The 27,712-nt window shown below is 41.2% G+C and overlaps 1 protein-coding gene across 1 annotated transcript in view; it reads right to left on the bottom strand.

Annotated features, from left to right (window-relative positions):
• The window catches only part of PDLIM5 (PDZ and LIM domain 5), a 132,641-nt gene that overhangs the window by 13,468 nt on the left and 91,461 nt on the right, over positions 1–27,712 (bottom strand). The window contains 5 exon segments of the mRNA XM_075149586.1: positions 1,426–1,600; positions 13,968–14,152; positions 25,407–25,538; positions 26,417–26,572; positions 27,363–27,449. Coding sequence (XP_075005687.1) covers positions 1,426–1,600; positions 13,968–14,152; positions 25,407–25,538; positions 26,417–26,572; positions 27,363–27,449 — 735 coding nt within the window.

Genomic DNA, 27,712 nt, shown 5'->3' with positions numbered 1-27,712 from the left:
GGATTAGAAAAGATGTACACCTATGTTGGGAATTTGTATAAGTTTCTTCTATTGCTTCAAGAGGATTCAGAGCATATATTTTTATTTCCTTGACATATACAATGGAAGTAGGAAAAACTTCTCCAGAACATCACAGAGCAGTTAGGAAAAAGTCCTCTAAAATTAACCTGATGTTAACTGAACCGGTAGGGAACTATGAGAATGGAAATCTAATGGAAGTAAGCAACCTAGACTCAATTAATCCCTAGAGTTCAAGTGACTTGAGTTAGCTGCATCTTCTGATGCACAATCCAAGCCGGGCTCAAGAGGCTGTAAAATGCCAAAGTAGAAAGGCTGATTTTCCATTATTCTGAATTAAACTTACACAGCTCGCAGAGCTCCTCATTTTTCAGAACTCACTTTTCTAATCAAACAAGTCTCTTTCTTTAACCACGGTGAAACACAGTGCAGGCTCTCCTATTTTGTTCACTGAAAACATGGGACATAGATGAATAAAAAAGAAATATTACAATGCACTACTTTGCCCTTGCAATTCAACAACGCAGACAACTGAACAAGCAAGAAAACATTTTAAAAGAATACATTTCTTCTGATAACCCCAGGAAATCTCTATTTTAGGGAAGAAATAAAATGCAAGGTAGATGAAAATCAGGATGATTTGCACATTGACAGGAAAAGTGATTACAGTTCCCTGGATGACACAATCATGACTAACTGTCAGAAATCACTGACTGAACAATGCAACTGAGATTCAATTCTTCCTCCATATGAAATTCTGGCTAACGATAGGATCTCTTAGGGGCTCAGCAGAATTTATTTAATTTAATCTCATTTGGCAAACTCGTTTTTGTATTGCTTAATCTTTTATACCCATGTCATACAAGTCAAGGACACTAGCTATCGTAATACCCAAAGGCCAGAGAGCCCACCAACGAGCTTGGCATCTAACAGTGCAGGAAATTATTACTAATCCAGTCCTAGCAATTGTTAAGCCTCTATTCCTTGCTTTCCTTACATGGATGGAGCCTGCTATCTTTCTTCTTCTCAGTTAGAAATTCTGGTTTTTAAATCAACATTTGTGACAAGTTAGTCTTTATAAGACTATACTCTCTCATTGGTTTCAATATGGGTGTATAAGTGAAAACTAACTTGCTTACTTTTCTTTGGCTTTACTTTTGCTCTACTCCACCCAGCTTTCTGGTTCTCTGTAAAAAACAGGTTGTAAGGCTGTGACTATTAGCAGTTCACAATGTCTTCCTCCATCATTACTCTTATTCTCAGTTTTGTTAGATAAACCACACATGAAAACAGTGTTCCGCATTATTGAAATGGAGCCTTAAAACACTTGTGACGAAGGAATCAAAAACCACAAAAGCATAATAAAGCCCTGCTGTCAGAGAGCCCGCAGGATGGATAGATACAAACCTAATGACTTGATTACAGTGAGCGCACATGGGAGTACGCTTTCCCGCAGGAATATGCTCTGCCCTCTGAACCAACGTGTCTTGCTCATTTAGCTGAGGTGCTGTCGCAAATTTTTCACTCGGGTCAGTTGTTCCTGGCAGTTTAATACTGTTTGATGTCCATCCACTGGCAGGAGCTGGAGAAAGAGTGCCAAAAGCATTTAGAAGACCATCCTTTCAGTACCAAGTAAATTATTTTGAAATACAAGCAACCGGCAACATTTGCCTAACATCTTTGTCCAGTGTATACCTGCCTACTTAAAGGAACAAATTAAAAAGCACTTATTTTCCCCTCCTCCCCCACCAAGTAAGTCCTACCTTCTTTATGAAATGTCTGTGAAATAACACAGAATGGTTTTGGCTAACTTGTAGAAGCAGTGGACAAATTTCAACATACTAAAGAAGTTAGGTGAAAGAATATACAACCTGTGAAGACATTATTTTGCTTTAGATACAAAAGCTGAAGCCAAGAATATCAGTGTATGAACAGAGACAGGAGAATATGACATACCTACTCAAAACATTTTACAGTGAGTGCAATAGATCATACGTCATTACTAACAGATTAAACAAGAGTACGCATTCAATACAACACGTGCAGGGGCTTAAAATACAGTACTGTATAAAGAAAACACATTTCTAAATCAAATTTAAACGCTAGTCTAGATCACTAGATACTGCCAATCTGAAGCTCTCCAAAGGCCACGTTCACATCCTCTTTATAAAAGTTATGACACTGAAATAAAAAGCTGACGCTTTCAGAAATGTATACATCCACACACTCCCATTTGTGCTCAGGTTTTTAGAGTCGTAGAGTAGACATAAGCTTTTACAGAGTACGAAAAATGCATTTACAAAAATGAAAGGCACAGATGATACTGTTACTAAGGGTAATGAAGAAACAAACAGTCCTCTGCTTTTCTTTCTCCTCTATTGATATATGTACCTTGGTAACGTACAAGCTACAGCAACATGAGTTTATGGGAGCAGTTATTCCTGTCAAGTGGAGAATTCTTTTTCTTTTTCAAGTATGCTAAAACCCCCCACATTTCCATAGCCTTTTGTCTGTAACCACAGGCAAGAGAAACCGTGAGTGTTTACTCGGTGTCCTGGCTTTAGTGCAGCTGTACTAAACCTTGTAAATCAAAAAGTGAAATTGAGAGCCGAGGGGAAGCTCAGAGAGAAATAACCAAGCCATGACAGAGATGTCGGACAGTGCAGGATGATGCTTCTGTTGCAATGATGCAGCTCTCCAACACAAGGTCAGGGCATCGGTATGTAGCTTTGCAAAAAAACTAGTTTATGGAGCTGTTAATCTTTGTGCTAGTCTTCCTCTCCCATCTTTCATATTATCTTCTAGGGAAAAGATGAAAAACTGTTTATCATTATCTCCCTTAATGTAATGCTGATCAGCCTCCGCCCTACAGAAAAGTTGTAAATACTTTTCAGTAAAACATTGCATTCCCTGCTCAAATGGAAGTGGCATACTAACTCACAGAGAGGATACATTTAAGCGACAGGGAATACACAGAAAATTCAACAGAAATGCCAATCCCTTGCTATTTACAGAAGTAAGATAGCCACTACACAATTTCATCAAAACAATACAGTGAACTTTAGTTAACAACACCCCCTCATGCGTATTTGTAGGCTAAGGCAACACAAGCTGGAAGAGAAATCCTTTTTAAACACCAATACTTGTGTACTATAATTATGCTTGCTATTCATCCACTGATATGGGCTCAAATACCTACTTTTGCTTACTCTTTCTCTGTATGAAGAAGCAATATAGTCATACATCTTTTTTTGTCTAACTGGCTGGTTCATCAAATTTTCTTGAATCAAGTAATTTCAAGATCCACATATTTTTGGATCCTTTTCAGTATCTGAAGTAGCAAAAGATATACCAGTTCATCAGGGTTTTTTTTTTTAAATACAAGAATATCGATTGTATTTATTGGATAATTAATTAATTTGCAATGTCTTGAAAACATAACATCCTGATTCTAGAAACATTCAGCATTCCTGAGTAGAAAGTATTTAGGAATAAAAGCACTTTATCTTGAACAAGTCACTCTGCTACTGTAGTTCATTTTAGATTACAAATACCTGCTAAACTGAAAACATAGGAACAGATAAAAATGGAAAACGTGCCAGAAAGGCTTTGAAGACATGAACAAAAGTGGGTTTGATTAATAGCACATTCCTCCTCTGTCATCACACGTGGCCTTCTAATTTTCAGGTCCCATTTAATGAGAAGACAAAAATACACACTAAAACCAAATCTATTTGAAGACTGCTTTTGCCATAAATCAAATTGCAGTGCAGCTTCTAGTATACTGCTAATTTCTGTTTGAGTTATCTGCCCATTCAGACACATCAGCTAGCCCTTGTTTGCACTGTGTAGTTAAAAAAAGTCCTTCTGCTTGCTTAAAGGGAAAAAAAAAAAGTACAAACACCACAATTGTTCCCTTTTCTTTGGTCTCATTACAGCTTTCATTAACACTGTTTTTATGAATGATGATTTTCTGAACACTACCCAACTTTAAAGTTACTACTGGCCGGGAGCAGGATTTGTCTACATAAACTTTCTCTCAGAGTTGTTAGACAAATCAGTCATTTCTGAGTTATTCAAAGCACTAAAAAAGGAGAGAAGGAGATAGTCCTTCAGTTTGGGAAATAACTTTGGTCTATTAATGACCCTATGTTTCAACAAAAATTCTCTTTTAGGCGAGCCATATATAAACCACACAAATTAGTACTGTGTTAAGCCAGAGGTGTGGCCTAAGCAAAAACAAGCTGGGCATTTAGTGTTGAGGACCAACGAAGGCAAATGGACCCACTCCACTTCCACTGAAACCAGTGAACTCAAGTTCAACGCCCAGACCTCCAGCAGATGCAGGACTCCCATGGGATGTGGGAGTCACAGCCACAATGCAAACAGAATAAGGGGAATAACAAATAAGCCCTAAGCCTCCAGATATTCCTGTATTTGCCAAAATGTTTTTGGATACTGGATAAAAACTACGTTCTAAAAGGCTTTTCACCTGTCATTTGTAAATTTACTATTTGGTCTACTATGATGGGAACAATATCTAATTGATGAACCGCAGATGCCATCAGCAGCTGAGAACTAAGACAGAAAAGGTTGCCCTCTGCTCAAAAATCCTTGAAAAGCAAGACCTTAAAGCATTTTATTAAACGGTCACTTCTTCCATCTCTTGAGGCCAGTGTGAAGCCAGGAAGCTCTCTGCCCATGCTCAGAATTTGCCCCCACAACATTCTCTCAAGGGCTATTTTTCTCTTTGCTGGTATTCTTCCCCTCTACTCCTGTTCTAAAGTGGACTCAAGTTTCTTTCAGTTTAGATTTTTCATCCTAAAGAAGAGGAGTCAGTCTGCTTCCATTGCCTTTAGATCCACACTCTTACTAAAGAAAATACACCAGTAAAGTATAGTAATAGCTATTTCACCACACTTATTATACTGGTTTCTTTGTAAACCTTCTACAGTTTTCTACTAGATTTTTTTTCACCATAGATCATTCTCTGTTTCTCACCGCTTGATTTGCCTCAGTCTTTTTATCTTCCTCATTCCCATCTGAACGCCAGCCTGCGAACAGCTTTTATTGCCCATTTGTATCTTTCCATAGGCCAGAAACATGCTTTTAACACTCCAGTAATTTTAGCAAAGGTTCATTACTTCCACTGCAATCAGCAGAGCATTTTTTTGTTGGTGGTGGTATTTTTGTGGTTTTGTTTGTTTCTGGTTTTTCTGTTTGTTTGTTTTGGGTTTGTTTGTTTGTTTGTTTGTTTTTAAAAACCACCATTAGTGCCCCACTTAAAATCTATATGAATTCTCAGTATTTTTTTCCAACAAAATACCATCTCTTGTAGCTACAGAATTTCAAATATCAGGCCTGTTTTCTTGTTTAGAATGAACATCGATGTTTCCTAACTATCCCTTCTACTTAACCAGCAAGTTAACTCCTGTGCTGGACAAGATGTTTTTTTCTGCAAGCAGAGAGGAAGGGGACACTCTCAGAGTTCCCACATTCTCCTCCTCTCCTTTCTCTTCCCTATTCCCTTGGAAACCTTTCAGACTGAAACACAACCACATGATTTAAAGAGAAACATCAGGCCCTGAAAACTTATGCAGGTGTTTTTCCTTGCCACGAGAAGCTTTTACCAGGGCACACCAGTAATAACAAGGTAGGTACAAATTATTACACTCAATCTAAGCAAAGACCTCTCCACTCCTGGCAATCAATTTGAGCTCTCCCGTGGTTTGTGCTTTATACTTCGTTTTTTGCATTTTACATATATCAGCAGTTCTGTCCTCAAAGAGTGCTGGGGAGGTGCCCGAGATCTGGCAAGGTGTACGCACATTTTTAATTGTGAACGATGGCTGAGGGAAAAGGAAACAACTCCAGCTGCCTCACGACACAATCTTACCACGCATTTTCTGGGCGCCACCTTTGTTGCATGAAATGGGACAGGGTGCAGCAACTTTCATGGGTGCTCTGAAGAATTATAAATTATAATGAGTAAATACAATAAATAAATAAGAGAAATTCTAATTTATAAGAATTATACACCTCATCAGGAGCTATTCTACCCTGAGTGCTGGAGATGTGCAGGTGCTCCACGAGTCATGAAAAGATCTCTGTGGCCAAATTTCGGAGTTTTGCAGGCTTCACTTCACCTTCGCTCTCTTTAATTAAACCTTCTAAAGCACCATTGATTTGCACTGGTGTATCGTCATAGCTGGCTCTTCTAAAACCGAAAACACTCTGTACCCGACTATAACTTTCTACTTTATTAGGTTTAAGTTTAGCAAACCCTCAGTGTTTGCTTTCACTAAACTCCTTGGTACGGCTAGTTTAATATTTAACAAAGTTTTAGGCAAGGTAAAGAACTGGCTTTTTTTCTTTTTCAAAAATCCCAGTGTGACTTTGCCCTCGTTAGACTAACAATAGGCTGTTCCATCGCTGAGCACATGGATAACTGCAAACACTGGCGAAAGGTTTGGAAGACAAAGGGAGAAAGGCGGATACGTGGTGGTGCCAAAGTCACTTTGACAGAGGTTCTCCGGTACGTAGCAACAATACAACAGCCTGAACTGTTTAACGCTCACTTAAACATAACATCAGACTTCATGTAATATCTATAAATAACAATGCTACTTTAAGCAGTGGGAGTGCCAGAACTTTGTTTTAAAGTGTTCTAACTCAGTGATTTATATGCTGCTATCAAACTACTGTATTATAAATGGAAAATATAAAGCTTCATATGTCCAATTTTCTGACTTCTCTTAATCTATCTGTTCAGTAAGAAATCTTCCTGTTCCTTCCCTCCAAACCAAACAGATGGCCGGATGAAGCAACGTGTCTGAAAAGCTCGGCTGTCAGCTCGTTACATTAGCCGTATACAACCCCCGTCCACTCCCAGGCCCGCGTGAAATCGCACAAGTTCAACGGAGGAAGCTACAGGACAAGCAAGAGGGGAGGAAAAAAACCCCAAAAGCCACAACCCCCCCCCAACCCCTGTGTTCAGCAGTTCTCCTTTTGTTTCCTACAGAGTCATGGAAGCGCAGTCAGAGCTAAACCCCTGCCGCTGATTAAAGGCAGAACAGGAAGGATTAAACCATTATCATGTCTTTAAATGCCGGCAAAGGCTGGTATGCGCCCCGTGGAAAATCACAACAGGTGCCACCCCGGCCCAATTTCAACAACCCCTGCAACTCGAGGGGCTAGTTCCTGCGCTAGCAACCAGCCTTTCAACTGGAAAGGCTCCGGGTAAATTAGCTGTAAAGCATCTTAATTAAAATGAGTATGGTGGTTTTGGCTCGCTCAGCCTGTCTCGTTGTGATTTGTTACATCACATACCGTCACAAATTTGGCACAACTGGCGTCGCTTTTACCGAAAACGTGCCTCGAGGAGAAAGCGAAAATGAAGACCTGCACAGTAGTGTTTCATTTCTCTGGAGTGACAGTTCAGAAACCCATTTGGTAGCTTTCTGCCAATAACATTACGCCTCCCTTGCTTTTAGCTCCCGTTTGACCTCGACAGCTTCACTCTGCCTGCGGAGAGCATGAGTGTCCAGTCTCGCTCACATGCAGATTATCTGCCAGTTTCATGGAGCTGATGTTTAACATTGAATAGTGCTAACAATTGACTTTTCATTTGTTGAACAAATATCAGGCATAATTGTTGGATGTCCTACACCTGTACATCTGAACAGGACACATCGCTGCTCTGAGCTGGCGCGAATGAAGGGGAACTGATCTGGCGAGCCAGTCCGTCACAACAGGCTAGCTGCTTTTTAAGAAATCAAAGATGACGAGCATCTAAGTTTGCAAGTCGGTGTACTCGATGGGTGTGAAATAATCACAGAGACAAATAATCTCTTCACCTCCGTTTAAACGACTAGAGAAAGGAACATGCATCTCTCTGATTTATGTATGCGATTAATTTAAGTGCACAGCTTGGTGCAATAGCACATGAATTTAGCAACATCAAATCACAGGAAAATTGTCAAAGGTCACATTTGTAACAAAAAGCTGAGTTTCTGTTCAGCAGATCCTGTAGTGAGGTACACCACGTCATTCTGCCTCCAACAAGTAGATGGTACATTTCTGCATCATTACTATGATCTGCCCCTTCTTAAATATAAGCATTCAAGTTTTAGAAACATACTCATTTTTTCACCATGTCTGCAGGAGTTACAATTTCATAGTACCATCAAATTAAGGTTGACATTTATAAATTACTCTGGTTTCACAATGGGTTTTGCTTGGCTAACTGACTTCACATTACTTAAGAATAAATTCTTGTGGTTTGCTGTCACATGATGATATAATCATTTAGATTAGATGAAAAATTAATAAGAATAACAGTCCATACACCAGGATCAGGAAGCTTTTGTGTTTTGACCTGTCAGTCATACCACTTTTATGGACAAGACTTTCTGGTTTTATGAATGGTGACTGCATCGTGGAGGAGCAATCTTTAACAATCATCTTCAGTGAAAAATACTGGAACTGTTTATATTTTGGGACTGTTTCTAGCAGAGGCCTTACAATACAAGGATTTGCCTTAACTTGTAGTGTTACTCCAGTTTGCTTCCCCACATTCAAACCATGGTCCTCAATGAGCACATAGCCCCTTGAACCCCTATAATAATTAGTCCTGCCTTTAGTTTCCTGTTCTACAAAGGAAACAAATTGGGATGAGATGGCCCTAAAAATAAAATTGCAGACGTTTATGAACAAGGTGATGCTGACACAATAGTTTTGTTGCCTTTTCCATGCAAAAGTATTCCCAAAGCCGATGGGCCATCAATTTAACTTACCCAGTAAGCGTGGCCTGTAAGGTCAACAGAACTGAGATACGGGCTGGGGTAATTACAAATGAAACACAGAAAAACAAAGGTGACAAGGACAGAAAGTGCCGCAGTCCATCCCTTTATGGATCTTGAGCAAGGCCTTACTGGCAGGACAAGCATTTTGCCATAGCACAATAAATCTCGTGCCTCCCTCCTCTCTCCCAGGCTTCATACTATTTGACCTTATGGCCGAACTCCCTAGTCTGATAAGGTCTGGATTTTTATCCCGTTTTCCTTAGTAAACCTCTACAGAATAAGTCACAAGGAAGGAGACAAACACCCAAACTGTCAGTATATGTAGGACAGGATGTCACATCACACCTAGAAGCAGGCTTGTATTTTCTTCTGCTTTTAAAGTTATCGAGGGAATGGGAAGTAAAAAAAAAAATGCAGCAAGACAGCATGCTAAGGATAACTCCAGAGATGGTAAATGCAAGTCTACCAAACACATGGAAACAACTGCAAGGAAAAAGCAGAATTTTTCAAACAAAGTTGCCTGGGGAGCAATTTTTCTATGCTTACAGTTAGCTTCCAAGTGTGTTCCCTCTGCTGAAGGGAGCATGTGCTTAACACATGTGCTGGCTCGGGATTAGGCAACTGACAGTTGTGGGTATTGCAGAATATGCCGACATTCCCGAGCAGTTCTACTGGAAAGGGATTATATATCCCAGTGGTATCAGGCTGAGAGAGACCCTGGGAATAAGGTAATTGGCACACGCGGGTAACTGGTCACTTAAAACTGCAAGCTTTGGACACTTCTGTCGCAAACCCTCATACTCAGCTGCCAAGCCCAGGAAGGAGGAGGTCATCAGTTGCAATGAAACCCTCCTCTCTCCAAGCAGCAAACCAGCTTTTCTGGCCACCAGCTGTACCAGCTCACCACGGGACCCCGCCATCCTGCCGGACCCCCGCGAGCGAAGCAGGATGCTGCCTGCCCAGCTCTGCATGGGAAGGCAGGATGCTGTGCTGGCAGCACTGTGCCTGGTGCCCGACCTCTCTGGTCCCCACTGCGCCAGCAGCTTGCCCTCTGACAACAGTGTTTTGAAGACGCCAGGGAAGAGGAGGCGATTTTGCATGAGAAACGTAACGTTGGAAGTCCCGACCGCTTCTGACCATCGCAGATCCTGCTGCGCTTTCCACGAGAACAGTTCGTCTCCTGGCCAAACTCCAGTTTGTGTAACTGCATTTATTGGGTAATTATACTTTCTCAAATTGTCCCAGCAGTTTCAATTTGCCACGGTGCTATTCACTTCCTTTCAAGATGCCGTGGAGTGTTACAGCGTGCTGACAAGCAGCTGTTACGTTTCACCCAAGAAGTGACTGCATGGCAGTGGTGGGTGAAAGCCACTCCTGCGCGTGCATCGTGTGCTTGCACATAGTACCGGGACTGTAAAATGTCTTGGGGTTCCTTGGGGGTGAGCAATGCTACATAAGTGCAGGGTAATACTTAGCTACCAAATAGTAACATAACTCACTGCGATGTAGCTAGGATGTTGCGGGCAATTTTTTTTGAAATTGAATATAATCTTGTAAAAAGCGTCTCCCTCTGGTGGGTGAACAGAACATCATAGCTCAACAAAAATGAAGTGAGAACAAATTCTAGACTGTACACTTAACACACAGTAACAGCCACAATTTGACTTATTTCAAGAATTGAAAAAATCAACAATACAGACAGAAGAGGCTGATAGCAAATGCGTTATTTGGAAACCTCTGCCCAGGCAGATGCCACCACTGCACTGTATACACACCCCACCTGCCCCGCATCTTCAACTCCTTGTGCACCCAATGCGCCAAAGATCAGACTTTTTTTGTTCATTTGTTTGACAAGCCAGGCTTTTATCCCGCTTATCCAACTTCTCACCCATGCCTTAAAAGTAAGCGTGAGGCAGCCACCCCTCATTTCCTCTACCAAACCACTGAGGAAACCTGTAATATCAGGATTTTATTCCGGAGAGGGATAAAACCCGTTACCTTCACAGTGGGTGACTAGCATAGTAGTGTTCATGGGTACCCCCTGAGTGCCCTCCAACAGCAGATGAGGATAGTTCAGCTCCAAGGGCGCTATCCCTGCGAGATCACTTGGATCACACTGACTTCCGTACAGAGAAACCCAGGGCCTGAAGCATCTCCAGGTTCACTATCTCAGCCATTCATTTTAGACCATCTTTTTCCTTCACACCTTTTTCTTGCCACGTTGTGAAATAGAGATCAATGGAGATCATACCTCAGTTCCAACAAAAATCCTCTGACACCTTTAGGCACCTCTGCACAATCTCAAAAGAAAAAAAAAAAAAAACAACCACCAACCAGAAAAATCCAAAACCCTAAACCAAAACCCAAAGAAGAAATCATGCTACTTTTAATAAAAAAATATGAGGGTATTCTCTGGTGGTCTATCCAAGGAAGGGAGATTCCAGTTAATAAAATAAAAGATGCTGTCTGACCAAATGACTTATCTGTGTAGTCAGACATCTTAATAAATAAAGTCACTGGTAATATTCATGCCATGCCATCAAACAGCAGAGTACAGCTTCCCCAGACACAAACAAAATCCTGCAACATATCTGCTTTGCTATGGAAACAACTTGGTGTTATATACAGCATTCATTAGAAGCGTGAGTGCTATTAGAGCTACAAAACTGTACTCCAAATAAGTTTCTGCTATTAATAGCATACTGATATACACATTTACATAAGATTATGTCTTCCTTCTAATTATTTCCTAAGCTAGACTTCAACTATGAAATCAATCAGGCTGAAAGGGAGAGTTTTTTTTCTGTGTTTAAAATTTTGTCAGGCCTACGATCTACGAAGCCAAATTTTGTTTGGCCTGTGAAGCACTGGCAATTTTACCTTAAAGAACACTTTATGCTCACAGACTGCAAATAAACAGCAGAATTAATGACTAAAGTCCAAACATGCCCTGAAACGGTTACAGTCTTTTTCTTCAACATCTGATTAATTTTATCAAAACACTCAACTACTGAAACAGTTTTACCTGTCAGACTGCTGGTTTCAGCCTTATTGAGTAAGCTCAGGTACAGCAAAACTTTGGATATTTTTATTTTTGTGCTTCCCTGTTTTAGGAATCTTTTGAGTTTTCAGTGCCTCTTTCTCCTACAGTTTTTATTTCTGGCTCCCCCAGTACTTTTGGGGAGGTGATGACTTTGCTTCTTTGGAAGTTAAGCACTACATCCCAGGCCACTACAGCAAGGCAGCACAGAGCTGACATCCTCACGACCATTGCCTTTCACCAGCTTCTCTATCAGTAAGAATTTCATAAGTTTCTTGTAAGCCATTCTGGAACATAACAACCAAAAATTCCCTGTCTGGCTTTACCCCCCATCTACCTATTTGGTACTTCTAATGTGAAAAAAGAGAATTTCATATTATCCAGAGCATGGGCATAGATTTTCAGAGAAGTATGGAATCAAGTGTAATTTAATTTATCCTTATAAATCTTTCTCCTTCAGTGTCCATCAAAAAAAAAAAAAAAAAAAAAAAAAATCTATTTTGAACATTAGACTTATATTAATACTAAAGCATGCGAGTGGGATTTAGCAATGAAACACCTACCAACATACTGAAAATGGGTGTGGTACTACTAAAACCCCAAGCTGACAGGTGGTTTCTGTGCAAGTGAAATAAATTTATGACTGGGCAAGACAGAAAAAGAGTTACGCCAAACATGTAGCACAATCAGTCACTTATAAAAATACAGGATTATCATAATCCCACAAATGCTTGCCTTAAGTACACATGCTACCAAAAATGTAACTTTAAAAAGAGTTGGTTTTTTTTCCCTCTAATGATAGCTAACTCAAAGTAGTAAAACAATGCTGGAATTAAACTGATCTAAATTTAAATAAGTCTTTACCTTGTCCTTAAGAATACACTCGGTATTTGACAGGTAAGTATAGAAATGACAGTATATTGCCATCTTGAGGCTTGCTAGCAGAACTGCACGTCCAAAACAAAATACATATATTTGTTACCAGGCTCAACAATAATTTAGGCAGATGTGCCAAAGCCATTATAAAACATACAGCATTAACACCATATTTTTAAACTTTATTTTTATGCCAGGGCCTCTGTAGTTCCTTTTCTGGACTGGATATACTTTTAAAGAGGGAAAACCCTTACCAGTAGAACTAAAAAAAAAAAAATTTGCTATTTAGCACCTTAGATCCTGTCAGAAGGAGAACCAAAAATATTCACCTCATTCTTACAAGAAAAATCTGCAGTTAAAGCTTAATTAGTAATACAGATTTCCCAGATCCTTTGAAATTACTACTCAAGTTTAGTACAGCGCTAAAGACTGATTCAATTTAAGAAACAAGTTACATTAAAAGATTACCCCAAATTACTGCATGTAATATTATGAAAATATAGGTACACAATTATACATATAGCATTTAATACAGACATGGTTATAACATAAGAGCGTCCATAAAAAAAATGTCATGCTTTCTAAACGTAAGACATTTTGGTGCTGGTTTAAAGGGGTAAGAATCACCAAACTACATTCAAAGGTAATAGCTATTTAAATTGTCCTTGCAAGAACCCACCTTTAAACAAATCTCCCTATCACAAACCTATGCAATACTCTGGCATCCTGCTCAAATAAAACCTACAAATGCCAAATACATAACTACCCTAATGTTTTACTCTTTTTTTCTTTTTTTTTTTTTTTTTAATTAACATCTACTTTAGAAAAGATCACTTGGAAAACATGTCTGTTGATACTCCCACCCCTAAAATAGCATGGAATATGCTCTGTTGAATTTACAGTCACCTGGGAAGCACCAAGATGAAACTGTGAGAGAGAGAGAGAGAGATATTCGATTGGTGTATATGCTTTTAATAGAGCTCAGAGACATCTGATTTTGCTTGTTCGTGAAACCAATTACATCTGTGAGGCTACTTACAAAGGGCTACTGGTTTACTAAAACTGCTAAAGCTGTTTTTCTTCTCCTCTTTTCTAAACAAACTGGCCTGTACTCAAAACACACAAATAGCCATTTGAAGGCTGTTGTTTTTACACCCGTGGTGAAGTATATTTTCCTGAGCTATCCGAAGGTCTTCAAGCGAACAAGAAAAAGCCTCACTGAAAGTTACCTGCTTGGTTTGCAGGCTGCCAGCCCGAGAACTTGGCAGCACCCGGGGGTCCCGTTGGCTTGAGGGCTGCAGCAGATGTGGTGCTGGCGGGAGCAGGTCTCACGTCGGCGTTTTCTTGGCGGGCGGGCATGCTCCTCGCCGAGGCGGCCGTAAAAGCAGCGGGCTGGGTAGCCTCCAGGGAATCACTGTTCAGAAACGGGGGAGGAAAAAATAAAATGCATTTCTTGCTAGAACAAGAGCATTTGTGAAACGGAGATGTGGAGCGACATCCCTGCACCCTGTTGCAACACAGCAGCACCCGCTACACTGTCATCACCGATGCCGGGGTGATTACCCTCGGACAATACTGTGGAAGTTGTATTTTCAAGCTGTTTTTTAAGAACTGGACGCTTGAGTAATTTCTGCCAAAAGTCAATACAGACAACTAAATCCCTTCACAATTTCCATTTAAAATAATTAAGTGTTGGCATGATACTGGTTAAAGCAGAACCTTACTGTAAATTTGGTTCACTCCCAGACTTTTTCAATACTTTTTTTTTCCTTGGAGAGTAGGCAAATACTCATATAGTCAGATTATACTTGTAAATCTGAATAAAAATCATCAATCTAAAAGTGACTTAATTATATGCAATTTTCTTCTATGGGCCACTGCTCCCCCAAATGATTAAGTACTTTAAAAGAGCTATAAGTTGCTTTATTCATTAAACATGGATAATATTTTACATGGCCTCTTTAGAGCAGTTTACGGCTGCTTTTATATTTCAAGGATTAGCAGAACTTTTAGCTATTTAAAAACACGCATGATGAAAACTGCACTTAATCACAATTCACGTAGAGTGTAAGTAGCCACTAATTACATTGCCAGCAAGAAAATTTTTCATTTCGCATTTCCAGAGGCTGTTCAAGAATGTGAGTTATCATAACAAAATTTTTATGCAGTGTAACAGTATTTGTATAATGGGTATTTGCCTCTGGGAAGCTGAGAACAAGTATTTTCATTAAAAATCTTGAAAGAAGAGGCATAATTGCTAATGAAGGTCATTTGCAAACTAAGAGGATCACAAAAACAGGAAATGAACTCAACAACGTTGCGAAATACAGCCCAAACAATTCCAAATACATATTTCGTGCAATCTGGAAGCCCATCAGTTAACACATTAGAAGCCTTGTGTTCTTTCCTCTGTTGAAGAAAAACAAATTTACAGCACAAGTGCATCGTGCATATTTCACTAGGGTCATTCACAGAATTATAGATTGTACCAAGTTCGTAAAGCAAAAATCCTTGAGCTATTTTTACTTTACAAATATTGCACATGCACAACATTGCCTTGCCCATACAACACGCAAGAACTTGAACACATCACGAGGCCAAAACCTAAGTTCATAACCTTGATTCTTTTGTCTCTAGATTTAGAGGGTTAATAATTGATGTATTTAGCATCTTTTTCTGGGTAAGGGATAAAAAAAGATTCCTAGTTCAGAGAATATATCTGAATGCTCAGTTTAATGAGTAACAGCTATTGCATTTGTAGGCTTTTGATAACAGCAGTAGCTGTGCCGAACTGACACTCTGATGGATTTGCTATATGCAGCGTGCACAAGCCCAGTGAAGCACAAAGCGAGGCCTTGCATTCTCTTATGTCCAAATGTTAAAAGATACTTTAAAACATTTGTATAGCGCAAATGGAGGCATTTAAGGTACACGTTAGACTCCTTAAAGGCTTAGTATACAAGTCTTTTTAACAACAGATTTTGAGGCAGTGCAGATATACTGCATAAAAGTGCTGTTGCAGACTGAAAGAGGAAGGATAGGAAGACATCCTCTGACCTTACGTAGCAGGCTCAGTAGTTGAAGACAAGGTAGTTTAGGACCGGCTTCCACTATGAAAAAAATGTGTGTCTGCAACTTCAGTGTCACAGAAATCTCCTTCTATACCATTGAGTACATTTGATGGGTTTGACCCATCAAACCCGCTCCAGACCACAGCCCCATTACAACTTTAAGAATTCCTCAAAACACTGTTGGTCCTAAAAAAAGCAAGTTTCCTCCTTCTCCACCCAAAAGACTCATCACCACTTGTCAAATCACTTTTCAAGTCTAGGACCTCTTTACTGCCTTTGTCTGGAACACATAAATCATATAAATCATCTGTCATAAATAAGAAAATGCTGCTGAGCCAGCCAGCAGCTGTCCTTACACAGACGAGGCTACTTAACAAGCAAAAATGGAAGCAAGACAAGCAAAAAGGGTATCCTTCAGGTAGAAGAAGGATAGAAAAATGTAGAAATGGCTGAGGTGTGCTGCTGGTAAACTGCAGCCTTATAGTAGGTATAGGCGAGGGAGCACACTGACACTAGCCATAAGGCTAGTTGTAACGCCAATTTGTACTTCCACCATTGCCATTTTTGTGGTTTAATGCTGAGGCTTGTGCATGACATGCTGTGCTGGTTTTGGTTGGGATAGAGTTAATTTTCTTCACAGTAGCTAGTATGGGGCCATGTTTTGGATTTGTGCTGGAAACAGCTTTGATAACACAGGGATGTTTTCATTACTGCTGGGCAGTGCTTACACAGAGTCGAGGCCTTTTCTGCTTCTCACCCCACCCCACCAACGAGCAGGCTGGGGGTGCACAAGGAGTTGGGAGGGGACACAGCCGGGACAGCTGACCCCAACTGACCAAAGGGGTATTCCATACCACATGACGTCATGCTCAGCATATACAGCTGGGGGAAGAAGAAGGAAGGCAGGGGGGATGTTCGCAGTTGCAGTGTTTGTCTTCCCAAGCATTCATTAGGCATGATGGAGCCCTGCTTTCCTGGAGATGGCTGAACACCTGTCTGCCGATGGGAAGTAGTGAATGAATTCCTTGTTTTGCTTTGCTGTGCGCACGGCTTTTGCTTTACCTATTAAACTGTCTTTATCTCAACCCATTTTACCCTTCTGATTCTCTCCCCCATCCCACTGCGGGGGAGTGAGCGAGCGGCTGTGTGGTGCTTAGTTGCCACTGGGGTTAAACCATGACACATGGCATGCTAGTTCCTGAAACAACAGATTACTGGAGACACTTAAGCTTTCGTTTAGAAAACGGTAAGACTGGAAAGGTGAATCCTAACGACCCTAAACTAAAAGACAATGATAAACCCAGCCATAAAACCACCTGTGATTTTTGACCACCTCTGGTGGTTTATGTGCCAGGAGCCTGTCCTAGAGAGAAGCTTCCCAAGGAAAAAGCTTGAAGCCATCACTCTGACAAAGGGGATCATTTTGGCCTCAGGGCAAAACTTCTGACAGGTCTTGGACACCCTTTGTACTTCGTGCCTGGTTCTTTCAACAAAGAGTTGAATAAACTCAAGCCGGCACTATAGCTTGTTAATTTAACAGGCAGGCTGCTACTGCAGTTTGGCAAGTCTCTCCACCTACAGTTGGCTGCAGGAAATAGTGCACGCACCAGTTTTCCTGAATTACAGCCTCTAATCACACAGTCGCCCGAGAGCGCACGTGCAGCATCCTCTGTAGAGAGAAAGATAGATCCATCTTTGTTTCACTTTCAAAGAAGTGCTGCACCCTGGAGATGTTAAGTGCTAAACTTCTTCAAATTCATGCTTTAAAATTAATTCCTCAACATTTTACTTTATGTTCTTCTACACTGAGAAACACTCAAACTCCAATTATTTTTATCCATCTTTATAAATATAGCTATGTATCTTTTCAGAAGCGCACTTACCTTCTACAATGTGGCTGTACAATACCCACAATTAGCCCTACTAGTATTTTGTAACTCACTAGGATATCATACAATGATGACCCAAGATTCATTACCTAGAAAATACATTTTTGAAGAGACAAAAATATATACAGAAATTCAAGAAAATGAATATGTTATGGAAGAGAGCTCCCAGCTGCTTTTCAGTGTTGTCACTAGAAAACTGAAGGAGGAACGATAAACCGTACGTATTTACCAAGTTCTGCATGAGTAGCTTTCTCAGACTTCCCAGATGACGCTCACAGGTCAGGTTCAGGTCAAGCACATTTCGATGTCAAAACACTTGTACTGTTATTAATGACAAGCCTACCTTCTAACTCTGGCTTTAACCTTTTAACTCTGTTTTCATAACTCTTAAATGATTCCTCCTCCACCTGATGAATACTTAGAGCAAAAATGAAAGGTTTCCATGATGAAAACTAATGCAACCAAGAGTCACATACATTTTGAGAAAGACGATGTTGCTTACAAGACATGAATGCTCTGCTGTCAAGCTTTGGGCAAAGGTTTGTGTGTAAACCCACACAGAAGAATGAAGGAAGGGTGGAACATGAGCCTAACTGACTCAGAGTCTCGTGTCCTGAAAACCCATAGAATCATACAGGTTGGAAAAGACCTCTAAGATCATCGTGTCCAACCGTCAACCCAACACACCATATCCACTAAACCATGTCCCTAAGGGCCTCATCTACACGTCTTTTAAATACCTCCAGGGATGGTGACTCCACCACTTCCCTGGGCAGCCTGGTCCAAGGCCTGACCACTCTTTCAGTAAAGAAATTTCTCCTAATGTCCAATCTAAACCTCCTTTGGCGCAACTTGAGGCCATTTCCTCTTGTCCTATCGCTAGTTACTTGGCAGAAGAGACCAACACCCACCTCACTACAACCTCCTGTCAGGTAGTTGTAGAGCGCGATGAGGTCTCCCCTCAGCCTCCTCTTCTCCAGGCTAAACAACCCCAGTTTCCTCAGCCGCTCCTCATAAGACTTGTGCTCCAGGCCCTTCACCAGCTTCGTTGCCCTTCTCTGGACACGCTCCAGCACCTCCACGTCCTTCTTGTAGCGAGGGGCCCAAAACTGAACACAGTATTCGAGGTGCGGCCTCACCAGTGCCGAGTCCAGGGGCACGATCACCTCCCTGCTCCTGCTGGCCACACTATTTCTGATACAGGCCAGGATGCTGTTGGCCTTCTTGGCCACCTGGGCACACTGCCGGCTCATGTTCAGCTGGCTGTCAACCAGCACCCCCAGGTCCTTTTCCTCTGGGCAGCTTTCCAGCCACTCTTCCCCAAGCCTGTAGCGTTGCCTGGGGTTGTTGTGGCCGAAGTGCAGGACCCGGCACTTGGCCTTGTTGAACCTCATACAGTTGGCCTCGGCCCATCGATCCAGCCTGTCCAGGTCCCTCTGCAGAACCTTCCTACCCTCCAGCAGATCAACACTCCCACCCAACTTGGTGTCGTCTGCAAACTTACTGAGGGAGCACTCGATCCCCTCGTCCAGATCGTTGATAAAGATATTGAACAAGACCGGCCCCAGTACTGAGCCCTGGGGAACACCACTCGTGACCGGCCGCCAACTGGATTTAACTCCGTTCACCACAACTCTCTGGGGTCGGCCGTCCAGCCAGTTTTTTACCCAGCGAAGAGCGCACCTGTCTAGGCTGTGAGCCGCCAGCTTCTCTAGGAGAATGCTGTGGGAGACAGTGTCAAAGGCTTTACTGAAGTCCAGGTAGACCACATCCACTGCCTTTCCCTCATCCACTAGGCAGGTCACCTGGTCACAGAAGGAGATCAGGTTGGTCAAGCAGGACCTGCCTTCCATGAACCTGTGCTGGCTGGGCCTGATCCCCTGGTTGTCCCGGACATGGCTCGTGAGCACCCTCAAAACCAACCGCTCCATGATCTTCCCCGGCACCGAGGTCAGGCTGACCGGCCTGTAGTTCCCCGGATCCTCCTTCCGGCCCTTCTTATAGATCAGCGTCACATTGGCAGCCTCCAGTCGTCCGGGACTTCCCCAGTTAACCAGGACTGCTGGTAAATGATGGAGAGTGGCTCGGCAAGCTCCCTCAGTACCCTCGGGTGGATCCCATCTGGCCCCATAGACTTGTGAGCTATGTGTTAAATTAATGATGTGTTAAATTAATAAGTTATGGGAAGATCTATCAAAATAATCCTGGAAGTGGGTTGCAAGGGAAACAGATTGCAAAAACAGCCCAAGAAAAAAGTCCAGCAAAGAAGCAAGCTGAAGACACCTCTCTATCTTTAACATATGCTAGCTCGTACATGACACACTCTCCTGAATTTCCATGGAGAACAACTCCGATCGCACAGTGCAGCCCTACTCTATCAGAGTAAGAGCATGTATGAAAAAGAAAGAACTTTCTGGAGGGCCAGTCTGAGACCTGGGGACATGCACAGGGCTCCAGTGCCCATGCAAACTTTATCCAGAGCTCACAACAGGCTCCTCAGACTTACCCCCTCCTGATCCTGATCAACAAAAGTACTGTGGAAACAGGCAAAATAGACTAAAAAGCAAGTAATAATTCTTCTGCTATTCCTCCTCATCTTCCTCCCCAAATACCAAACACTGTATTACACCCTGTTTTTTGGTGGGAGGACAGGGAGAAAAAGACATTTGCCAGATGAGTGTCCCATGGCTGAATGTGGTACTGAGAGCTTCTTGGATGCTACAGAGGGGCGATGGGAAAGGAACCTGTGGGGGAGGAAGCGGGTCCAGGCCACACATGAAATGTTTTTCAGAAACCACTCTGGGATATTTGCATCCATACCACACCCCCTTCCTTCCCAAAATTAGGTGCATCAAGACAAGGCTGAACACATTTCAGAGGCATTTTAAGAAATTTGCACTGGAAAATCCTTCTGAACGTATTTAGAGGTTTTGATGTGCCCCCTCCCAAATCCAAGAGAAGAAAAACACATGGTCTGGTTCCATCCTTCCATGGAAATGCCTATATAATGCTGCCTAGAATTTCTTCACACACACTTTAAAGAAGATAACTATGTGTCATGTTGTTATTAGCCAAAGGAGAAGCTATGGTCCTAACTGAAAATGAAATACAGCTTGTCGTTGTGTAAACTTCTAACACCACTAAAATGGTAACAAGGGCCAAGTCTCTCAGACTTTCCCGAGCAGGTTCAAGAGGTCTGGGTGGACTTTTTCCTCATGCAAGCCCAAGATACCAGGTTATCCATCTGTAAACACCATCACTTGAGCCCCGAGCTCAGTCTGGTACATCAGTATTTTCCTAATAGTTCTCGGGATTATAAATGATATTTTAACTCCCACTTGTTGTCCAGAATGACTGCGTGAGTCAGGAACAAGTCCCCTGTGGTCTGAGGAAGCTTGCTGACAGGAGAGGTCACATAGTATCTAAGAGACAGTGTGTAAATGCTTTCTTTAGATGGCCAGGAATTCTGTGAGGTTATTTTCCCTTAAGAATACTAAATCTTTAAAGACAAAAAACAAGACAAAAAAAAGAAAAGATGTGAGCAAATCACTCTTGGTTTCTGGCACAGCCAAGTGGAATATGAGAGCCTTGATTCTGCTTTATGGCTTCTAAAACCAAAATAGTTTAACCAAAAGGTAAGACTTCCCTTGCATTACACATTGCTGCCTATGTTAACCCCAAGAAGGCATCAAGCACACTGCAGCAACCTGAATAAATGGCTTCTAAAATATACACACAGTGCTTGATATAGCGCTGAGGGGGGGGGGGGGGGGGGGAAGAAATTTTTAATACAATCTTTCTGAAACATTTATATTGAAGAAACTTTGCAACTTCAAAGTAAGGAAAGAACAGTTTGTCTGCCCTAAGACCAAGTAAACTGTTACACAGATGCTTCTCCAAAGCTTTACAGCAAGGTATTAGAACAGCTGAGATAAAACTTGAATCTCAGATCTCGATTTCTTGTTTTAAGCTATGTTGTTTAAGTCGTACACATCACATGATGTATCAAAATACGTGTTAGCTGAAGACATATATAGGAGACCAGAAAAAGCCAAATATAAGAATGATGACAAAACCCCATGAACGGGGGAAATACATATGCCTTTTTGCAAGGGCTTTCTGGTTTAACAACAGAGAAACAGAAGACAAGAAATACTGAATGCTGACCTTGTTCTCAACCCTACTGCAAACCCATGGTCTCAGTCAGCTTTTTAAAACTGTGTTTACGTTTCTTGTTAACCTAGCAGTGTTCCAGTAACTTGCAAGAAAGAGGAAAATGCAAAATAAAATAATAAAAAGAAAGAGCAGAGGAAGTCGTGTGGGTGGAGGTATTTCCATATCAAGTTACAGTGAAGGCGTATGTAACCCTTCTGTAAGCAGTGCTCTATGCAGAAACAATTCAAAGCATCTTTCAGAATAAATATTCACTCAGAGTCAACACCGGTGTTTATCTCACAAGGCCAGACTACCCTCTTTTCAAGTAATTGTACGTGGCATAGTGTTAGGTAGATAAAGCAAAAGTCACGTCAACGCCCATTCTTGCTAGCGTCTCCCAAAATTTCACCGTGTTTTTGCCAAGCAATTTAATTTTAGGGCAGAGCTGCAATTCTTGGAAATGCAAGATATTAAATACATCATTTCCTTTGCTGCATATACGTAGTTTGTTAAAAAACACAAACCCCCATAAACTTAAAGCTATCTCCGTTGCCATCAGGATGAACACTTAGCTTAGTGGAAGATTGCATGGCTGTTATACCTAAAAAAAAGTCCACTTCTGAGGAATCTGGTAGGGGATGAAAATGTGTGGATGTTCAGCACCACTTCAGGCCAGTTAATAACAGATATTAAGTCAGAAAAAGGTCAAGTTCTCTGGCAGCTACCCAGTACAGAGCAGCCAGCTTTTGGAACAGAGACGGTGACGTGAGAGGGATAAAAGGGAAATATTTCTGGAGCAACCCTACTGCAGAACAAAATTGAAACCCTGCTTTTGTTACACCTACAACTTTCTTGAGTTTTTCCCCAGAGATAATGGCAAACAAGCCTATGCTACCTCAGTAAAATAGATTCATTACTTTTTCATGAAAGCTATACAAGACAGCCAGAAAACACAAACCCCAAAGTTGTTTAAGCTTATTTACTTGGCTTTCTTGGTTAAGCCAGTTGTTTTCTGAACAAGCTATTATACTATACAATGTTGTATACTCTTCTTTTCAGTTATGGGACATAAGATTTCAGCTCTCCTTCCTTATCAACTATTGTCTTGTGGGATGAAGTGATAAGATTTCAGCTCTCCTTCCTTATCAACTATTGTCTTGTGGGATGAAGTGAGCTGCCACTTAAAATAATTTTTCAGCATTACATTTGTGCACATATTACAATATGTCATTAGATGGACAGTAGTAATGCAAAGACATTTTAATACCTAGTTTCTCACACTCATTGGGTACATGTCTCTCCGATCTATTATATTTTTCTTTTTTTCTGACATAATTGATTGGTTTTGCTTGATCTTTATTGAACTTAAGTGAGAATATGTACTTACTGACAGCAAATGGTAAGCACAATTTCTCGTCTTCTATCTCTTTTTCCTACATGTTTCTCAATCCATACAATAGGGCTGTGCTCCTTTTTTCACCAGGATGAAGCAGCCCAAAGCCAGAGGGCCACCCCTTCCTCCTTACTGGTGCTGGGAGCTTAGGATGATACTAAGGAAAACAGAAATCATTACCCTGGTATGTTGTATGATAACTTCATATCAACACTAGTTATTTTGGGAAAAATCCTTTAAAAATGCAATATATGCATAACTTTCTCAGACTAACAGTACTGCTACATCACATTTCCCAAATTTTAGGTCATATCCTATTTGGGATGTCCCTAACAGCCTGAAAATCATATGCTTCCTGTATGGCCTTATGCCACTGCCTGTACGCAGCAACCTGACTATTGCTATAGTTTAAGAGAAAATTCATTTTTTACAAGTTTAGAAATAACATTTTAAAAATCTCTGGATGTTTATTCCAAGCCATTCAACCTGCATCTTGACATATCTAATACCAATAAAGTCTTCTGGGCAGGCTTATATGGTCTCTGTATTCCCAGTATACCTGCTGGCTCCCTGGCACATCTCTTCCATCTCTGCCAGTTGGAAGAGCAAAACAGAGAAAAATCTCCAAAACTGCACTTTAACTATGGTGGGATGAAAGAAGTTCTCCATTGCTTGCTGCCTTCCCCAAAGGGCAGTCCCATGTACTCATAAGGGACAGTAACTGGACAGAGCCAGTTAGGGAATCTCAACTTTCTAGCAGAAATAAGTGTTTGCATCTCCAAAAATAAACCTTCAAAACGAGGAGAGTTTCCCCCCGCACGGTGAGCAAAATATGGATAAACATAGAGCCAGTTTCAGAGTCAGGAAGGGAATTGTTTCCATTCTTGTAACAATCTACGTTCATTTGCAGCTTACGCCATAAACAATGCACATTAGTGAATGAAGGAAAAAAGAAAAGGGAAGTCAGGGAATTCATTTTCACCGCCATCCTTGGCTCTACTAAAGTATCAGCAAACACCAGAGCTAAAGGATAAAGTCTTGCCAGCAGCACGTCCTGGACTTCACCCATGGTGCGCAGATGTCAGAACTCCTGAAGAGGTTTTCCCTTTGGATGCGCACATAAAAAGATTTCCTAATAAGCATAATTCAGTGGCAAAAAGAAAATTAGTATGCCACAACGTCGGAAAATTTGATACAACTTAAGATTGTCTGTTGGTGTCTAATAACTACCATTTCCGCCCCCCCAAAGTTAGGGCTATTTTAGCTTCTGTACTGACTGAGGTCACCTTGGAAGTCATGAAACAGGAGGGAAAGATCTAATACTTCTCACTCAACAGAAATTTCTTACATCAAGTGGATCTCAGCTCTACTTATAATTGGGCCTTATCTCTAGACGGGCTTCACTCTTGTGCCAATGCAAATAAGTACACGAAAACCCACAAATTATTTCTTCCTTAGCACAAATCAATACATACTGTCCTGTAAAATAACCAAATAGATTTCTGCCTTTGAGGCTGAAGTCCATTACATAAAAGCAGCTTTCCACAGTGTTAACATAGCTGCCGTCAGGAAACGAGAACAGAAAGTCCCGTGCACTGAACAGAATCAGCGCTGGAACAAAGGGCCTAGACAGCAAGTAAGTTTTAAAATAGTTATTTGCTGCACTGCAGCCAGTAATTTGATTTTACACATTAGAAGTGAGCTTTGAAAAATAGCTCTTTGTTCCTGGAGCACCCTTGCAGCCTAACATGCCGCTTAATTGCTCAAGGAACTGTTGCAAATAATTCACCTGGATAAAGGTTTCAAGCCAGAATATCTTGTTTCTTCTCCAGCTGGCTATTTGGAGTGACGGTGCCTCCCTCGGAGGTTCGTGACACAACCCAAACAGCTCCGTGCGCCTCAGAAGGGCGCCTGATGCAAGTGAGGAAACCTTTGCTTAGTACAGTGAACTTGCACAAACACCATCGGCAGGACCAGGGTGCAGATTAGTTCTGCAAAGAGGTGAAAACCAGTAGGATTTGGGGTTGGTGACTTCGTGCCAAAGACCACAACAGGCAGACTGCTTCAAGCGTGCAGAACACGGAAACAGGCTTTGAAGGAGAAGCCAGTTTCTTGCGAGTCCTCCACACGTGCCAACCACACGCCGCCCTCGGACAATACCTCTCACTCTTTTGCAACTCCAGAGCACTTGTGGACTTCCTGGAGGGCCCGATGGCTTGCAGAGGCGGCTTAGTGACAGGCGTGATGAACAGGGCATCCAAAAGCGAGCGGTAGACACTAGGTTCGGAGAGTCTAGCGAGCATTTAAAAAGATCACGTAAACAAAATAGTTGACCAAACAAAGTTCAAGTTGGCTGGGACCACTGAAAACCCAAAAACCCTTAAGAAAAGCCTGTAAGTTCTGTAGCAGTATGGAGAAACTGAACCTAGAATAACTGATTTAGAAATTATGTCTAAATAAGCGGTCCCCAAAGTGGAGGTCACACACTGCAGGGGGTACGCAAGACAACCCATTGGGGTGTGAGAAGAATTTTTTTTTAATTTTATTTTTACCATTAATAAAGTAAAATAGAGAGTATTTTTAAAATAGTGTTTATTTCATCTTTTTCTCATCCTTTTTCAATTTCTGTTTTTGTGTATGCTTTATAATGTACATAATATATTAGTACATTAGGACATTTATATCATTGAGAAATAAATAAACATACACATATTGGAGCTGCATGCTCAAAAATTTTTTACTGATATGGGTGCATGATCGAAAAACTTGAAACCACTGGTTTAAGTAAGCCTTTATAAAAAGCAATGCAATAAAGATTTAGATGCAACTCAGAGAGTTATTGTCTTCAAGCATCCAAAAGTTACTCAAAGATGCAGATTATTCTTTGTCCCCCCAAAAAAATTATTTTTTACGGTTAGTTTACTGACTGAGCCGTAAAATGGATATCATGAGGATCAGAAAGGTAGAACTACTCACCAAGGTTCGGAGCAGCATTCTGGAGCTAAGCTAAAAATAGGGCATGGGAGCCTCAGACATATTCTAACGACTTGCCCATCACAGTATTGTGAAAGAGCTGGTTTTGCAACCCTGCCAGGAACCGATTATTCTTGTGTGAGCTTGAACTTTCTTAAACCAAGCTATAAAATGTTTCTTTTAAAGCTGATGTCTACCTGGCTCGGACAGCAATGGCAGCAGACACGGCAGCAGCAGCCATGCTCTTAATTTTTGATCTCTGCTTGAAAGGAGAAAGAACTGGAAGAGGAGCAGGTCCAAACTTGGGCAGACTTCCCAAAGGATTTTCCAGCAGTACTTTTCTAGCACAGAAGCTTTGAGCCAACAGAGGAGAAAACAGAGAAAACAGGAAAGATTGACAGAGACACAGTACAATACCAGGCTGCATTAACCACTGGAAAGTTATGTGATTGTAGGTTCCCAGTTCACAAAGATGTCAGGCAATGTATTAGCCACTTGAACACTAACGTAGAAAACAGCAATTTTGATTTCACCCACAAATAAAACTTTCCTCTCATCAAGTCAGGATTCAGCATCTATCAGCCTTCGAATTCCCCATTCCAGACTCTGCCTCACACCCCTGGGTCATTCCCACTGAACTCCAGGACACTCCACCTGGATCCATCTAAGTCTCCATGGTGCTGACAGAAAGAGACCTGAAGATCATTTAGCTTCTCCTCTTTTTCATAATAAATAATAAACATGGAAAGCTTTGCAATATTTGGTGATAAAACTTCAGTAGGTCTATTTTTAGCCACCTTTACCAAATTTGGTGTGCTCCTCACCCCCTTTTCGTTTTCCCTACTTACTAACTGGGTTGGGAGGAATGCAAACAGGCAGAAAAAAAAAAAAGTGGAAAACACATACTAGCTCCAACATTGTTTCTACAATGGTGAATCCATAATCCAGGCTCTATTTTAAAATGTCAAGATTATCCACAGAATCGTTGTGCATGTTTTCAAATCATTTCAGAAGTGAACAAAACACTCCAAACACTTACACAACTGTACTTTACACCACTTCTTCGATTTAAATGCAAAAATGCTGCCCGAAAACCTTGCTTACACCTAGCAGTCTGCTGTAGATATACCTTAAAAGATTTACCTTGTATGACTTACAGATGATTTAGACTGACAGCTTGAGATTTTACTGAAAGAATTTGTTTCCCAAGTAGGCAGAGATGCATCATGCCTGCCCAAAAGCAGCAAGAGAAGAAAAGCCATTAATCAAACACTTATTACACTTCTGGCAATGCTAACTAAAGCTCAGGAAGAGTTCATTTAAGGATTTTTAAAAGCCCTCCTTACTCATAAAAAAAAAGAACAGGTATGGTTTAATATCCCTGATTGTTAATTACTGAGGGAAGCACTTACTTTCCCCATTGGTAAACACTATACTCTGGATGTCCCGTCACTACAAAAGTTAATGCTTGTATTCTCCTCCAAAAACTTCAG

This window comes from Calonectris borealis, chromosome 4 (genome assembly GCF_964195595.1).
Source record: "Calonectris borealis chromosome 4, bCalBor7.hap1.2, whole genome shotgun sequence".
In the NCBI taxonomy this organism is placed as follows: domain Eukaryota; kingdom Metazoa; phylum Chordata; class Aves; order Procellariiformes; family Procellariidae; genus Calonectris; species Calonectris borealis.
The sequence above is the reverse complement of the archived record's forward strand: the minus strand, read 5'-3'. Positions and strand labels throughout refer to the sequence as shown.